Source organism: Globicephala melas, chromosome 15 (assembly GCF_963455315.2).
Source record: "Globicephala melas chromosome 15, mGloMel1.2, whole genome shotgun sequence".
Taxonomy (NCBI): Eukaryota; Metazoa; Chordata; class Mammalia; order Artiodactyla; family Delphinidae; genus Globicephala; species Globicephala melas.
The window spans coordinates 70,594,506-70,612,587 of record NC_083328.1 but is presented as its reverse complement, the minus strand read 5'-3'; the positions used below and the strand labels follow the sequence as shown (position 1 = coordinate 70,612,587).

Here is an 18,082-nt window from a genome sequence, read left to right as displayed (position 1 = left end):
TCCAAAACAAATATTTAGTAAGAAGAGTGACAGTGTTTTATGTTTTTGCAAATCTCTTTAATGTTGGGCTTAATGGAAAACAGCTATATTCTCATATTTGCTTCTGCAATCTCTTGTGACATCCCATGTCGTATGACTTCTGGAAAACTCTACACTTGTGAGCGAATGAGCATGAAAAAGACAAATGCTGTGTTAATATTATGAAAATAGTTTTGACTGCACAGATAGCCTGGTGGAGTGGATTCCCGGACCACTCTTTGAGAACCACTGATCCTAGGCTGTTAGAGCTTCTGGTTGTAAAACTACCTACCTCCCCAGCCCTGACCTCCACAACTAGTGTTTTGCTTCACCTTTTTTACTAGAGAGAAGTGGAGCAAATTGGGCTGAACATGTTACTTGAATGAAAATTGTTCCTAAGTCTCTTAAGTCCTTTTTAGTTTACTTACCAAACCAGTGATCTGGTTATTTACTTAATTCTGTATATTAACAGAACAGTCACCAGAGAATGATGAATCATGCACATTCCTTTTATACAAGGTTGTTAGGAGGGGTGTCAGGATTGAAAAGGACCAAGTTCCAATGGCCGAGTAACCTGTTGAAGAAATCCAAACTTGGATGAAAGCTTAGGCATTCCAGATTTGCAGGAAGGGGTTGTAAGCATTTACATCTCAGTCAAAATCTTCCTCAAAACATGAATCTTGAAGCCCTCAGTTACTCTGCTCACACCCAGATGGGCCAGCTTTAATGTGTCCCTGATTAGAACATTTGACCTTTTGTGAGTGCAACTTATGGGACCAGTGTTTGTCAAATGCATCCTGAAAAATGGATTCAGATCGTGGCTTGAGGAATTTTTACTCTGATGTTTTGGAAGGTGGCATCCTGACATGTCCCTTTACTTAATAACTGTTTATTGAACATTCATTCAACAAATATTTATCGAGTGCTGACAACACATCAGGCACACTATACTAGGTGCTGGGACTAGAACAGCATCATGTCCTCAGTGCAGAAAATGTTAACGGAGAGAGAAGGATTAGGAGAGAGTAAGGGCTGGGGTGGGGGGGGGAGGGGGTGTTGCCATTTTAATTGGGGTGATCAGAGAAGCTTCTGTGAGGTGACATTTGAGCAGAGACCAGAAGAAAGTGAGGGAGTGAGCCATGTGGATGTTTGGGGGAAGAGCATTCCTGGCAGAGGACAGCAAGGATATCTGTGGCCTGAAGCAGGCGAGGTCCAGAAGTGTGAGGGGCAGATCGTGGAGGCCCTCAGAGGCCGTTCTAAAGGCTTTGACTCCTAAAGAGATAGGGAGCTTTTGAGGGGGTTTGGAGGAGAGGAGAGGCATATCAGACTTGTCTTTTAGAAAGAGCACTGGCTGCTCTGTAGACTAAGAGGGAAACCAGGAGAAGGAAGAGAAGGAGGCCGTCAGGAGGCTCCTGCAGTAGGCAGTGCTTTCTAGTGGCTCGGACGCTTGGCAGTGCGGGAGAAAAGACGTATCCCGGGATTATTTTGAAGGTAGAGATGATGGATATAAGGTGTGAGAGAAGCATTGGTATTAAGGATGACTCCAAAGGTTTTAATACACTGGGAGTTGGCTGGAGGGGCAGATCTGGGAGGAGACCTTGGGAGTTTGATTTTGATCTTCTCAAGTCTGAGATGCTTATGAGATATCATGTAGAGATGCTGAGTTGGAGGTTGGTTATGTGACTGAAGATCGAGAGAGGTACAGGGTGGAGATACAAAGTTAGGAGCCATCAGAATGTGGCTGTTAATGAAAGCTCTGCAACTGAAGGAGATCACCTAGGAAGTAAATGATAATCAGTCAGAGGACCAAACTCTGGGCCATTTCCAAGGTATAGAGATCAGGGGAATGAGGAGGAACCAGCAGAAGACTTGAGTGGTAGCAGCCAGTGAGGCAGGAGCAGAACCAAGAGACGAGCCCTAGAAGTCGAATGAAAAAGCATCTCAAGAAGGGAGTGGTCAGTTGCCAAATAATGCGCGGAAGGGAAGATGAGGACACCCAGTATGTGCAGGTGCCACGCACGCAAAGAGGAGCCAGAGTGCCAGGCAGGCACTTAGGAGGTGTTCATGCACTTTTTTTTTTTTTGGAATCAAGGTAATCTTTGCTTCAAACAGCTCATAGTTTGAGGGAGGAGCCAGTATGTGGGAAGGCACATAACCCAGCCAGGTAACTTGTCTGGGAGGTGAGCCTTCTTCAGCTAAGTCTTTGATGGCTGAGAAGAAACTCAAGCGGATACCTGTGTGCATTTCTTCTCTGTTCTGCATTTTCAGTTCTCTCCTCTCCACCTTCCCTAGGAAGAAGCCATGCTTGAGAAGTTGAGAAAGAAATAGAGGAAGCAAGTGACTGCCCCCTCCGACCAAAGAACAGAACCATGGAGTGAGAAAAACCCTGTGAAAAAGAGAGAATGGGATAGCTACCTATAAAAACAGTTTAAAATTCATCCCAAGACCATTCTCTTTGGTTTGAAAGAACTTGGTATTCCTAAGAAAAATCTGTTGTAATGCACATGTGGCCACAAGGGGTCTCCCTTTCCTTGAAACTCACTGGTTTAAAGGGAGATGCAAAAAAGGGATGGCTGGTCACGTAAGGCCAGTACCAAATTTGGCAAAGAATTTACTTAAACTTTTAAGAAATCAAAGTGTCCCTTTACCAATAACACAGTTTATCAGTTTAAAAAAGGAAAAACCACAGGGTAACGTTGAGTAAACATGTACTGGGAAGAGTAAGGAGTGCTTCAGTGTCAATATACTTAATATTTAGGGGGTGATTCTTCCCTCTTTGGTGACTATTTTATTAATCATGATAGTTTGAAAAGCAACTTGTCATGTGAGGATAATATTGATATTTGATATTGATACCTAATATTGATATTAGGTGTTTAGTCTGTTATAAGCCTTTTTACAGCATTAACTCACATAATACCCAGCCATATAAGGTAGATACTATTATCCTTCATACCAAGAATCCTTTGAGATAGGTACTTTTACAGATGAAGAATTTGTGGCTTAGAGAAATTAACAATTTGTCCAAGGTCACACAGCTTGTGAGGGGCAGAACTGGGATCTGAACACAAATCTAACTCCACAACTATCTACCTGACACAGCCGATGGTAAGTAAGTGGATGCATGAATTTGTACATCATTAAGAAACTGTTTTTTAATTTGAAAACATACAGTGGTTCTTTTTTTTTTTTATGTGTGTCTGTCCAGTTTTCCCAGCATTACTTGTTGAATAGACTGTCTTTTCTCCATTGTGTATTCTTGCCTCTTTGGTCATAGATTAATCAATCATAGGTACGTAGGTTTATTTCTGGGCTCTCTATTCTGTTGCATTGATCTATGTGTCTGTTTTTGTGCCAGTACCACACTGTTTTGATCACCGTAGCTTTGTAGTATAGTCTGAAATCTGGGCGGGTTCTATTTCCAGCTTTGTTCTTTTTCCTCAGGATTGCTATGGCAATTCGGGCTCCTTTGCAGTTCCACATAAATGTTAGGATTATTTGCTCTAGTTCTGTGAAAAATCTCCTGGATATATTGATAGGGATTGGACAAGATGACTTTTAAACCCCTCCCCATTTGTGTGTGGGTTTTTTTTTTAAATTTTATTTATTTATTTTTATAAGCAGGTTCTTTTTAGTTATCTATTTTTTACATATTAGTGTATATATGTCAATCCCAATCTCCCAATTCATCCTCACCCCCCATTCCCCCCACAGTGGTTCTTAACCAGGGATGAGAGTCAGATTCATCTGAGGAGCTTTTAAAAAGAATGCAAGTGCCCAAGCCTTCTCCTAGGACAATCTAACTCAGTAGGTTGGAGATGGGGTGGGACTCTGTTCATGTTTTTAAGTTCTCCAGGTGATTCTTACATGTACCCACCCTTGGTAGGGAACCACCGTAGGGAGCTGTACGGTGGCTACACTTATGCAGGCTGAACAGCTCCCTAGAACACAGTAGCCACCAGCCTTAGAACAGGATTTTGGTGATTTGGCTGGCATTTAACTACAAAGGGTATTGAACTCCCTCTGGCTTCCAGTTTGAGATGCTCTTTCCTCTCCCCTGGAGAGCAGAGCTGGAAAGAAACGTGTGATTTTCCAAAGACCCAGCAGAAGTGGCAACAGCAGAACTCTCTAGGGGCAGCACTGAGGTGCTCTCAGCTGTGAACTGTGCAAGCAGGCTGTCGGTCAACCCGCGGGAGGAGTGAGTCAAAACCCAGATGATACAGTCTTTATCTACTGCTTTTTGCTGCATGTCAGCTTGGCAAAGAACCAGCAGTAGAGAGCTCTGAGGCTGGGTGTTTCTACCTGGGGGTGAAATGTGGGCGGAGAAGGGCTCTTTAAGACAGGGTTGTGAACGAGGAAGGAACCAAGTGGTAAGAACCAGGATCAGCCGGGGTGAAGGGAGAGAGGCTTTTCTATCCATTCCTTAGACAAGAACACATCTTCTACAGTGACTTTAAGTGGCCTAAGTCATCATGGGATTTGGAGTATGACGGATTAGTCTGAAGTCAGATAATAATAGTTGAATGTTCTCAGGTCACTTCTGTGCTTGCTTTTTTGGTGATTTCTATCCTCCTCCTCCCCCATCTCACACACACACAGCTTCCTGTGCTTGGTGGCTCCTACCTTTTCCAGAATTACTCCGTGTTCCTGGTAACCCTGGGCTCAGTTGGAATTTTCAGTCTCTAGCCTTGGCCACTGCCTCTCGTCTTGGAGATTTATTTGTCCCTTTCACTGGATTTTGGTGGGAACCTGAGTGCTGGTCAGTCCCTTTGCTCTTGACCCTGCCCCAAGAGCTTTCTGAAGTCTGGCCTCCCAGGCTCTTAGGACAGCACAGCAAAAGAGAGCTTGGAAAGGGAATTAAAAAAAAAAAGAATCACAATCCTTGAGTATTTCTGAGACGACCTCATTCCAATACAACCAGAAACACTGTGTCTCAGAACTAGAGAGAGGAGGGCAGTCTCCCTGCCCGTCAGAAGAGAGAAAGGGAGTGATCCGTGGCCCATGCTTCTTGCACTGTGTTCTTTCCAGGGTTTTCCCAGGGTTGGGGGGAAGGGAGGGAATTTGGGGTTGTACTAGACTCAGACTCACTTTATCTTCCCAACTCTTGTCTCCAGAACCTCACCTCTCTTCCTGAGTTCTCTCCTCCACTCTCAAAAGCATACGTGAACCCACGCCCCGTTCCTTTCTCTTTAGGTCACCAGATTCCTTTATGGGGTTGGCAGTGGTGCTATAACAGCCCCAGGTCCTGCGGGGGCATGTGAGTGGTGCTGGGGCTGAGATATGCTAACTTCTATGCTCTGGGGGATTCTAAGTGCTCCGGGACCGGGTGTTCTGCTGGTCTTCCTCTCCTCTCCCTGCCTGCAGACTCAGGGGACCAGGAAGGTGGAAGGGAGCTCTTACCCAAGAGAGGAAAAGCCACCAAAGCTCCCCAGCTGCCCACGCTTAGTTCTCAGCTTCCCGTCCTCATCCCTCCAACCACTCCCTGAGTCTGGAGCGCTAGCCCAGTTTGAAATACCCCTCCCACTTTGAAGGAGGCTGGGCCGGCCAGGGGGTTATTTTGGGAGCAGCTTCTGAGCTCCAATGGCCTTGTTAGGGCAACACTGACCTTTCCATCCCAGGAGGAGGGCAGGATTGGAGAGGGGCGGGGCAGGGGTGGGAGAATCACAGCCCTGCACACCCACCGGGGGTGGAGGAGAAGGGGGCCAGCCGGCTGCAGGAATTCAGCCTCGGGCTGGGGGTTGTCACCGAGGGGGAATTTCTCCTCTTTGAAAACGGACTGGGGACCCCTCCACCCCACCCCTTTCACTGCACTTCTTAAAGGGATCACACCGTTTTTCCTTTGACTCCATGGAAGCCAGGTTTGGGACACTCCGTGGACACTTTGAACCTCTCCTTCCCACTTCCTTCCCAGCTGGCAGCCTTCCTCTGGCTGAGTGAGTGGGGGCCTCCCAGGCATGGCACTGACCAGCCGACCCAGTGCTGACTTGGCTCCTGGGTTCCTTCAGCCTCGGGTGGCATCTTGCTTACCCCCTCCAGGGGCGCAGTGAGTCGGGGCGGGGGCGGCCCTGAGCTGCTTGGAGAGAGTCGTTGCCCCCCCCCCCCCATTGCCCTCTCCCCCGAAGCTGGAGGACGGTGAGGTGGTCAGGGGCTACGATGAGATGAGCGGGGGCCGCTTTGACTTTGATGATGGCGGGGCGTACTGCGGGGGCTGGGAGGGGGGAAAGGCCCACGGGCACGGACTGTGCACGGGCCCCAAGGGCCAGGGCGAATACTCGGGCTCCTGGAACTTTGGCTTTGAAGTGGCGGGTGTGTATACCTGGCCCAGCGGAAACACCTTTGAGGGATACTGGAGCCAGGGCAAACGGCATGGGCTGGGCATAGAGACCAAGGGACGCTGGCTGTACAAGGGCGAGTGGACGCACGGCTTCAAGGGACGCTACGGAACCCGGCAGAGCAGCAGCAGCGGTGCCAAGTATGAGGGCACTTGGAACAATGGCCTGCAGGACGGCTACGGCACGGAGACCTATGCAGACGGAGGTGAGCCCAGCCTGGGGCCTGCGGACCTGGGGGAGGGGCCAGGCAGGGTGAGGAAGATGGGTGGTGGGTGGGAAGATCCAGGGTCAGTACAGCACCAGATCAGAGGTGCCAGGACGTTATCTGCTGTGTGGCTTCGGGCAAGCGGCTCCGCCTCTGTCTGCATCTATTTCCTTGTTAGTAAAGTGGGATCAATAACGGAGCTATTGAGAGGATTGGCAGAAGTGCTTCTAATGCAAGGCCTGCCATAGAAATACACGTTCAGTAAGACACTACTGCTACTGTTGCATACTGGGTGTACCATCAGGTGTGGAATATGCTCCAGAAGAATTGGTGTCTAATGTCAACTTTGCCATGAAAATTATTTTCAATCAATAGATCATGAAGTATTCATTCATTCATTCATCCATCCATCCCCCCACCCACTCACCCATCCACCCACATACCCATTCATCCATCTATCCACCCACTCATCCATTCATCCATCCATCCACCCATTTATCTGTTCTTCCAACCATTCATCTATCTATCCATCCATCCATCCACCCATTCATCCGTCCACATATCCATTCATCCTTCCATCCACCCAGTTATCCATCCATCCATCCATTTATCTGTTCTTCCAGTCATTCATTCATCCACCCATTTGTCCATCCATCCATCCATCCATCCATCCATCCACCCATCCATCCAAGCATCCTTTCATTCAGTGCATATTCCTGTAGTACCACCTATTCACCAGGCACTGTAAAAAGGGTTCGATATAAAGAGGAACAAGATACATCCCATGGGTTCAAAGATAGGCTTGTGGACAAACAATTATACACAAGTATTCACAGAGTGCTGAGGCAGAAAAGAGAAGTTAGATTTGAGGAGATCAGGGGATGCTTTCGAGGAGGTGACATCTGAACTGAACCTTGATGGGAAAATTATGTTTGAGAAGCAGATAGAGAATGGCCTTAGGTGCAGGATGGGCTCCTGACTGGGCTACCAACTGGTGAATGTCTGAGGGCCCACCCTCGAATGCATCCGGATGTTAACAGGTTGTGTCCCTGGAGTTTCTATGGCACTATAGCGGCCACGCAACCCTGGCTGGAATTGAACAAAATCTGGCTCCACATTTCCTAATTTGGTGACCTTGAGCAGTTTGCGGAACCTCTGCAATTCAGTGCAATTAAGTTCACCAGATGTTTATGCCGGACACTACACTACACACTGGGGACAAGCAGAGAGCAAGCTTCAGATTCTCCAATTACCAGATGGAGATAATCCTTGCATGCTTGCTGGACATCAGTTATCCATGCAAAATGGTGCGAGTACGCACGTGCTGAAAGTTCCTTCTTTCCCCTCCCCAAACCACGGTTCGTGTGTGTTGGGGGCCTGGATGTGAGTCGCAGGGACACACATTTCTGGGAAACTAGAGGCCGATGTCCCAAGATGTCTAAAACGGGGGAAACCCATTCATTCATTCATGGATCACCAACTATGTGTCAGGCACCCTCCCACAGTGAGTCCTAGGGGCCAAGGCAGTGAGCAAGCATAGTCCTCAGGGACTTCCCTGTCTGGTGAAGAAGACAGAAATAAACCGGAAAACAAACATATATGCAATTTCCAGAAGTTACTAGTGTTATGAAAAAAATAGCAGAGAAGGAAGAGGGTGATGTTTTTGGATGGGGAGTTCCTGAGAAGTAGGGTGGAGAGGACTAGAGAGGGAGGGAAGATCCCAGGCAGAGGGAATGGCGACTGCAAAGGCTCTGAGGCAGGACTGGGCTCGGCATGGGTGAGGACAGCAAGAACACCAGAGCGGCGGGATCCGCGTGACTGAGCGGAACAGGCCGGGCTGGTGGGGCTGCCGCTGGAGTGGCAGGCATGGGCCAGGTCACACACACTTGCAGGGCCTTGGGTTTTAGCCTAAGTGTGTCCAGGAGCCTAGAAAGGTGTGTCATTGGAAGCCCTGCCTCCCTGGTTTGTCAGAAGCCCAGACTCTCCTCCCGAATGAGACAGCCCCACATCCAGGGGGCCTGGAAACCTCATAGATCCTCTCCTACGAGTGCAACCCTCCAAAATTAGATGTGGCCACTGCTTCGGAAAATCTCTTTAATCAACCTGTCATCAGGTCTCCCAGGGGTTGTTAAGGACCTGCCCTTTGCCCCATCCTGGACAGTGTTGAGGGGAATGTGGACAAATAAGATCCTGTAATTAGGTACCATTGGGAGTCAGGCAACGCTGGATTATTCCCCTCCCCCATCATATTATTTGATCTCTTGGAGCTTTAGTTTCCTCATCCCTAAAATGGATTTATACTGATCTCTCCTAAGATTTCTCATGCGATAAATGTGTAGTTGCCATTATTACTATTAATTATCATCAGTTCATTCAATAAATATTTACTGAATGATTATTAGGAAGCCAGTGCTACGCTACACTGGGTGGGTGGTGGGCGGCTGGTGAGGAGGGTGTAGAAATGAACAGGATGGGAAAGGTTCCTGCCTTCCAGAGAATCTAAGAAAAAATTGTGTTGGGTGCCAAGCAGGGATGTGCCAGGGACTAAGGGAGCAAGAAGCAGGCAGCTAACCAGACTGAGGCAATCAGGGAGGCTTCCTGGAATAAGTGGCAAGTGGAGCTCTGAAATACCAGAGTGAACCAGGTGACAAGGGTGGAGGACGCGTGCTCCAGGTGGAGAGAACAGTGTACAAAGACTCTGAGGTCCAAAGCTTGCCATCCAGCGGATATCAAGCTGAAACCTTCATCTTATCCCCAGTTTTGAGAAGTACTGAGCTAAGTGATAATATGTCCCCTTTCCTCCACTCCCTACCTTACCTTGCAGTCCAATGTTACAGGTGTCTGCCTGCTCCAAACCCAAACTGGAGATGTTGACTCATTGGCAAAATCAATTTATTGGGTCATGACCTGCATTTTAAAAAATGAAAGAATAGAATAGAACAGAACAGAATAGAAAATATCAAAGTGTTTCATAGAGAATGAGATAAAGTATTGTTTCCTGAAATGTTTGTTCAGTTGGAGATATATGTATATATATACATATATGGATATATGTATATATATTGTGTGTGTATTAAAATGTCTGTGTTTCTACATTGATGATTACCGTCTACTAATATCTCCACACAAAGTACTTAATCAGGAATAAAAGATGACCCTTTAAATTAAATTCAACAATATAGAAAATTCGCACATTATTATTTTCATGATTTCATGGTAGATTAATCAATTATTCATCATGGGCAAAAAAATGTGTTTATGATTGTGTCATGATTCAAACATATATATTTTTTACTGCAGATCGCGGTCAAAAAAGTATGAATATCACTGTTCTAAAGTGACTTGACCTGGCATCTTCACGGAAGCCCCTGCCACTCCTAAATCCACAGACCTTCTCTCTTCCCCACGCTTGTTGCTTTGGCTGGAAGTTAAGCTCCAATTCTTTGGTGGGAAGGGTAAGGTGGTCAAGGCAAAGGAGCTCCAGCCTCCCAAACTCTGCCCTCAGCCTCCTGGCACCCCCTCCCCTGCCTATAGCCCCACATTCCTCCCCTGGCCATATATAGCAAAGCTAAAAATAGCTGCTGACTTAAAAGCCCAAAGCCTGCATACACCAGGTCCTTAAGTAGTAACGTGCTGCCTGGCGGTTTCCTCCCCAGAGACCCACAGACTCCAGGACTAGAAGGGCAACTAGTGATCTTTGCTTTCCTCGGATCTTGACCTGGGCCTGAGCCTTGGCCTCAGAGGCCCATAAATGGCCTGAAACTGCAGGCAAGATGTGTGCATATGTGCGTGGACTATCTGTGTTTTTCTGGGAGGTATTTCCTCAAAGAGCCATCAGATTCTCCAAGTAATCTGGTGCTCAGATAAATTCCAGAACCATGGGTCTAGTTCAATAATCCCCTCCCCAAAATGTGCAGTAGGAAAAACCAAGCCCAAGGTTGCCTTTTTTTCATGAAGTTAATAATAATAATAGTTAACATTTTCGGAGTAGGAAGGGTGTGCCAGGTGCTGATCTTGATACGTGGCATGTGTTATGTTATTTAAACTTTCACAGTAACCTTACGGGGAAGTACTATTGTTACCCCTCTTTTATAGAAGAGGAAACTGAGACAGATAGTAAGTATTCTCTCATGGTCCTCTAGCTGATAAGAGGCAGAGATGGCATTTGATCGTTGTAAGTGATAATTAAATATTTTATACATATGATGAATCAGTATTTTAATAAATGACAGACAACTATACAAAATAGTCAGGACTGGCTACATAATTTGAGGGACACAGTGCAAAATGAAAACGTGGGCCCCTTCTTCAAAATCAGTAAGAATTTCAAGATGGTGACAAGAGAGCATTAAGCCATGTTCAGGACCCTTCTGAGCAGGGTCCTGTGTGACTACACCGGTTAAATGCCCATGAAGTTGGCTGTGACAGTAGTAGCAATGGTCTTGACCATTTGTTGAGTGTTTACTAGTTTTTATCAGGCTCTGTGACAATAGTAATAACTGTCTCTACCATTTACGGAGTCTTTACTAGTCTTTATCTCTCAGGCTCTGTGCTAAGAATCATACGTTCATTATATTAGTGAGGTTTATTTTTTATTTTTCCTTAACATAATTTTATATATATATATTTTTACTAGCTATCTATTTTATACATATTAGTGTATACATGTCAATCCCAATCTCCCAGTTCATCCCACCACCACCCCACCCTGCCACCCCGGCTTTCCCCCCCTTGGTGTCCACGTGTTTGTTCTCTACATCTGTGTCTCTATTTCGGCCCTGCAAACCGGTTCATCTGTACCATTTTTCTAGATTCTACATATATGCATTAATATATGATGTTTGGTTTTCTCTTTCTGACTTACTTCACTCTGTATGACAGACTCTAGGTCCATCCACGTCTCTACAAATGACCCAATTTCGTTCATTTTTATGGCTGAGTAATATTCCATTGTATATATGTACCACATCTTCTTTATCCATTCGTCTGTCGATGGGCATTTAGTTTGCTTCCACGACCTGGCTATTGTAAACAGTGCTGCAATGAACATTGGGGTGCATGTGTCTTTTTGAATTATGGTTTTCTCTGGGTATATGCCCAGTAGTGGGTCTTTTAAAAAAATATTTATTGGAGTATAGTTGATTTATAATGTTGTGTTAGTTTTAGGTGTACAGCAAAGTGAATCAGTTATACATATACATATATCCACCCTTTTTTTAGAGATTCCTTTCCCATATAGTCCATTACAGACTATACATAATCTGTAATACAGAGTAGAGTTCCCTGTGCTTTATAGCAGGTTCTTATTAGTTATCTCTTTTATATATAGTAGTGTGTATATGTCAATCCCAGTCTCCCAATTTATTATTGAGGCTTCCTAACAACTCTCTCATCTACTACACTAGCGGCTTTCAAATTTTTATGACCACAGCCCACCTTAAGATATGTATTTCCCATTGTAATTCTATGCACACACACACAAAAACATAAAACTGAAGCAAATCATCATGAAACAATATTTCTCTTCCTATATGCTGTACTTGCTCTTTTCTCTTTTATGAGATATTATTGATAGAATTATTGTTCTCTCTTGTTGAGAGAATTAAATGATGCACTGAAATACTTAAAATACTTAGAACAGTTTTAGGCATGTGGTTAGTGCTCTTATTATTATTATTACATACTGAAACACTGATATTTTTATGTTTAAGTATGAGACCTGGGTCAAAAACACAACCTTCTATGCTCTGGATACAGATTTCTTTATCCTTCCCAAAGCTGATGACTTAAGCTCATTTTAGCCCAATTGACTCTGAACACGGGAGCTAAATGAATTTGCCAGGCTAGAGGCCTGAATAATACCTGATGTCACATTATCTGGGCCTGTGATATGGGTTCCACGAAGCAACTTAACCCCCATATTTCTTTACATATTTGCTCTGCAAAGGAATATCGTTTCTATTGATCTATGTGTCTATCTTTGTGCCAATATCACACTGCCTTGGTTAGTGGAGCTTTAAAACAAGTTTTTAAATCAGAGTAAATCCTCCAACTTTGCTCTCCTTGTTCAAGACCGTGTCGGTTATTCTAGATCATTTCCATTTCTATATAGATGATAAAATCAGGTTGTCAATTTCTACTAAAAATGCCTGATGGAAATTTGATTAAAAATGCAGTTGATGGAGTTTGCTGAAGTATATTCAGCACAACTTCACAATTAAGATAAGCATAAGAACCAAAGGCAATTTGTAAAGGAGTGACTGTATTATCTCTTCACTAGAGAATTTAAGAGACCCATCTATGGAAAGTGTCTTGTTGCTTTTTAAATTCTTTTTTTCCATTTTCTTGGATCCTAGTTAGTTTTCTAAAAATGTGCTGCATTGTTCATACTGATGCATTCGTTCCATTCATTTATTGTGTGATTATGAGTAAAATAATTACAGAAAAAATGCATTTGATCTACACATCAATTTGGAGAGAATGGACACCTGAACAGCGGTGAGCCTTCCAATCATGGACATGGTATATATTCCTATTTATTTAGGTCTTCTTTAATTTTGTTCGGCAAAGTTTTAGAGTTTTCAATGTCTTGCACTTTTTTTTTTGATAAAATTAACAAGTATTTTACTTTTTTATGATATTATAAATGGCATTTAAAATTTCATTGTTCCAATTGTTCACTGCTTTTTCAATCCTTTCACCTTGCTAAATTAATTTCTTAGTTTTGGTGGGATTTTTTTTGGGGGGGGTTGTTTTTCAGATTTAAAAAGAATGTCTTTTAATTTAGAATTTCTTGATTGCTATTAAAACTCAAGTGTAGAAGTCCTAAGAGAATCTGATGGGACTAAAGGAAGCCTGTGTTACTTAAACACTTGGGGCTTAGAGTAGCCAGATCTGGGTCCAAATCCCAGTGGGACCACTTCTTAAGTCTACAAACATAAGCGTATCATGTGATCTCTTTCACCTTCCATTTCCTTTTTTCCATTAGGGATGTCAAAATCTCCCTCAAAATGCGATTGAAACAATGAAATGAGATAATACATAAAAAGGACTTAGCAGGATGCCTGGCACAGAGGAAATGCTGAGACATATATTCTCTTTTCTGTGTTTCTTTCACAGTCCAAAGGACGAACTAATTCAGGATGGCCTGAACCACACCTGCCTCCGTTTGGGGAAGAATATTTCAGTACAAAACCTAGCTTTTGATTTTGGAGCACTTAAATAAGCCAAGACTTTGCTTAGTTCTGCCTTGGGTCCTGCCAGTGTAGATGGAACCCAAGTCAGGCATGATTCCATTTCGAATGTAGGATCAGCATAATTTAACCTCATCTTGAAAATCTCATGTCCCAGTTCACAGCCAGGGGGTCAGCATGATAGTCATCTGGGCTGCTGTCACAGCAGCTTCTTAGCATTTATCCGGGACTCCAGGGGAGCAGAGTGGACCCTCAGTGAGACAGGGAAGTGGATGTCACTAGTCCTCTCTGCAGCCTTGTTTTCTGGGATGCATGTGTCCAGTTGGCCAAATCTCCCCAGACGTACCCCTGTCCAAGGCCAGGCCCTTGGCATTCATCGAGCTGGCTTGCTTCCAGGGCCTGCTAATTTCATGTCCCCAGCAGCTGTTGCTTGGACCAGCCCTGGCTGCTACACCTTTGTGAGGAATGTCCAGTCTCATTTTCTAAGGTCCCTGGTTGAGGGCGGGGTGTGGGGTGAGGGAGACAGGCTTGCTTCCTGCCATAGACCAGAGGGCCGCCCCTGTTCTCTCCTTTCCTTTCCCAAGCCAGAGCCACAGAGTAGGTGGGCTTTGGGTCTGGTCAAGACCAAGGCCCCTACTTACTCCTGCATAACTGGGAGTCGACTGACCCGGACCCGCCTGGCAGAATCGAGAGGGCGATCCAGGGGCAGTGGGAACTCCAGAAGCCTCTCCCCCTAGGCGAGTAGTGAGCACCTTGTGCCTGGAGGTATTCAAGCATGTGCAGCTGACCATTGTTTGAACCGTGTAGAATGGGGGCCGCACCCTGAGGCCTGAGGGGGGGCCGCAACCTGCAGGAAATGCTCTGTGTGGCACGCACAATGTTTTTCTTACTTTTATTTTTAATTAAATTTGAATCCTTTGTGAATACCGTCTTAACAAAGTGATCAAATTTCACATCATTGATGACAGGACAACCAGAAAATAGGGGCCTTTGTTGGGATGTACAGAGAAGGACACAGCATCCCCTATATAATACTCCTGCCGGGAAGGTGTGGTACAGGGTAGTTCACGCAGGGCCTGGTAGGCCATTGTAAGTATCTGGCTTTTACCCTGAGAAAAATGCGGGCTATAAAAGTGACATGCTCTGACTTTGCTTAGAGGGCTTCCTTTGGCTACTGTGTTCAGAGACGGTTTGGAGGCAAGGATGTGGTGCAGAAAGGGTAGAAGCAGGGAGATCAATTAGTGTGTCTATTGCAATGAGACATGACGATGTTTTGGACCTTCAACCTGGATCAGCAGAGGTGGGGAGAAGTGGTCGAACTCTGGGTCTGTTTTGAACCTGGAGCCGAAAGATTGGGCTGATAGATTGCATAGGGGGAGTGAGAGAAAGAAGAGTCAAGGAAGCTTCCAAGGCTTTGGCCTGAGCCACAAAGGATGGCGTTGCCCTGAGCTCAGCTAGGGTGAGGGTTTGAAGAGGGAAGGTCAGGAGCTCGGTGCTGTGTACTGAGAGTCAGCAAAGCCCGTTAAACACGGCACGTGGGCGTGAGGGTTGTGGGCGGGCGTGCACACAGACAGGGAGCCCTGAGCAACCAGTGGGGGGTCGGAGCCCTGAGCAACCAGTGGGGGGTCTGAGCCCAGGCCGTCTCCCCTTGATCCCTTTCCTCCCCCACACTCAATTATTTCTGGCTTCTAAGGCCCTCAGCGTTGTTGAGCTGACCCAGGGCCTGGCAAAGATGCTTCCCCCGAGGCCCCAGGACTGTCAGCATCCGCTCAGTGTCACCTGATTAATCCCCTGTTGGTGATCCTGCGAAACTAGAGACAGTGGGGCTTTGATGGGAGGTAGCATTTGGGGGCCACAGGAAGGGACTTCGGGACCACCTCGCAGGCGAGCCAGAGAGCAAGGCCTTGGGATTGTTACAGGAAAAACGGAAGAGCATCTATATGCTCACCCAAAGGGACTGTTCAGTTAATTCATAAGACCATGCCAGGAAGTACGAAAACTATTAAAAAGACCGAGGCAGAACTACACCTCAATAAAAAAAAAAAAAAGTTTAAAAAGAGAGAGAGAGAGAAAAAAAAAAACAAGACAGAGACAGGGACTTCCCTGGTGGTCCAGTGGTTAAGACTCTGAGCTTCCACTGCAGGGGGCGTGGGTTCGAACCCTGGTCGGGGAACTAAGATTCCAGTATGCTGCACGGCGCAGCCGGGGGGAGGGGGGAAGGACAGAGACAGACCCACCTATACTCATATGGAAAGGAACCTAAGGCATTTTAAGCAAACAAGAGCCACTGGACAAATATTTATTGCGGGGGGAAGGTGTTAGGGTGGGGAGCAGCTAATCTTTTAGTTCACTTGTGATATATACAGGCTTGTAAATAAGTAGAAAAAGTCCTGGAAGGACTGAAATTGTTAACAGTGATTACCTCTGGGGAGACAATACAAGAGTTTTTTATTTTAAATACTCCTCTGTTGTTTGAATTTTATGCAATGGGCATGTGCAACTTTGTAAGTTTTTCAGAAGTGCTCTCCCCGCAACACATAAACGTTTATATGCTGACATGCTAAGAAGCCTTCAGGGTACAAAGAGAGTTTGGGGGCTCTAAGGAGAGTCCCCCAGAATCTAGGCTCAGATCCCAAATGAGTTCCCTTCATTCTGCCCCACTCTGGGGTATTCAACTCTTCAAGGCAAAGCAGGATTGAAAGGGCAAGGAAAGCAGGTGATCTGTTCTTTAGTCCCAGCTGAGCTACTGCCTGGCTGTGTGGCTTTGGGTAGGTCCCTGTACCACTCTGTGCCTAAGTTTCCTACCCTGTATAATGAGGGGCTGAAGCACACTTACTCCTGGAGGTAAGTTGATTTCTCGCACATGCAACATCAGCTACTTGACTGTGGCTGCCCGGAGAGGTGGTGAGGGGAGACTGCTCCGCCTTATTAGGATTCAGCATCATGATCGATTAACAATGTCTGTTGTGGACACAGGATGGGGAAGTGGTAGCCCATGTGACAGATGACTTGTTGCCTTGGACTAGATGGTCTTCAAGGTCCACTCCAGCTGTGCCTTTCTTGGGATTGAAATATTCTCACTTACCCCCGAGTTGAGGTTGTCTATGACCCTGTTGTGCATGTGTGGATATCAGGAACGCGACAGTCTGTATTAGCTACGGGGCGCTGGCATCAGCTCCTACTGGTGCATGACGGCCCATTGTTAAGTTTTCAGGAATTTTGCAAGCTGGCTGTTCGACCGCTGGTAGCTTCACTGGCCAGGGTGGGAATATTTAGATGATGGAAATTGGCCGACACGAATCAGGGTTGTTTGTTTTTCCAAAGGGCTGTTTTACCAGCATACCAGGAACAATGTGCTAATATGAAATGCACTTCTCTCCTTCCCACCCAAATTTAGGGCAACCAACGCTCCCAGTTTCCAACCCTCCCGGTTTGCCTGGGAACTGTCCTGGTTTTAGTACTGAAAGTATTAAAGTTTCTCGGGAAACCCCTCAATCTCAGGCAAACGGGGATGACTGGTCACCCTGCAATCCTTTCCCACGAAGTGAAGGGAGCCAACATTTATCGAGAGTCTGAGGTCTCTGCTAGATAACTCACAGGACACTCACAGCAACCCTGCAAGGAAAATTGCTTTGCTTCCTTTGCTGAGCAGAGATAGACTCAAAAAGAACTTGACCAGGGCCAGGTACTCATGTACTCATTTGACAGTATCTGCTGGATGCCTTCTCTGGGCATCACATTGAGGGCTGGAGATGCTGTGGTGAGCAAGGCATTGGGTCCCTGCCCTCAAGAGCGTGCATTCTAACAGCAGAGACCAGCATTGGACAGTTATTTAATTACAACATGGGATAAATAATTTGAAGGGCAAGTAGAAGGGTTTATGAGCTGATAATGGGTGAGCCTAGTCTGGTTGGGTAATCAGAGAAGGCTTCCTTGAGGAAATGATCTTAGCCTTGAGGCTGAGATCTTAAGGATGGGTGATGGGAGGACCACATGGTGCCAGACAAAAGGAATATTGAGTGCAAAGGCTTGGAGGTGGGAACGGAGCATGCTGTGTTCAAGAAAATGTGGGGGCTTCCCTGGTGGCGCAGTGGTTGAGAGTCCGACTGCCGATGCAGGGGACGCGGGTTCGTGCCCCGGTCCAGGAAGATCCCATGTGCCGCGGAGCGGCTGGGCCCGTGAGCCGTGGCCGCTGAGCCTGCACGTCCGGAGCCTGTGCTCCGCAATGGGAGAGGCCACAACAGTGAGAGGGCCGCGTACTGAAAAAATAAATAAATAAATAAAAAAAGAAAAGGTGGGAGCACAGAGACTGGGAGAGAGAGTGGGATACATGA

General features: G+C 46.0%; 1 protein-coding gene across 1 annotated transcript in view; it reads left to right on the top strand.

Moving 5' to 3' along the window:
* The first annotated feature begins 6,176 nt into the window (after nt 1-6,176).
* Nucleotides 6,177-18,082, top strand: part of JPH2 (junctophilin 2) — a 59,656-nt gene continuing 47,750 nt past the window's right edge. Inside the window, exon 1 of the mRNA XM_060284953.1 lies at nt 6,177-6,555. Coding sequence (XP_060140936.1) covers nt 6,177-6,555 — 379 coding nt within the window. The remainder of the gene's footprint in view (nt 6,556-18,082) is intronic.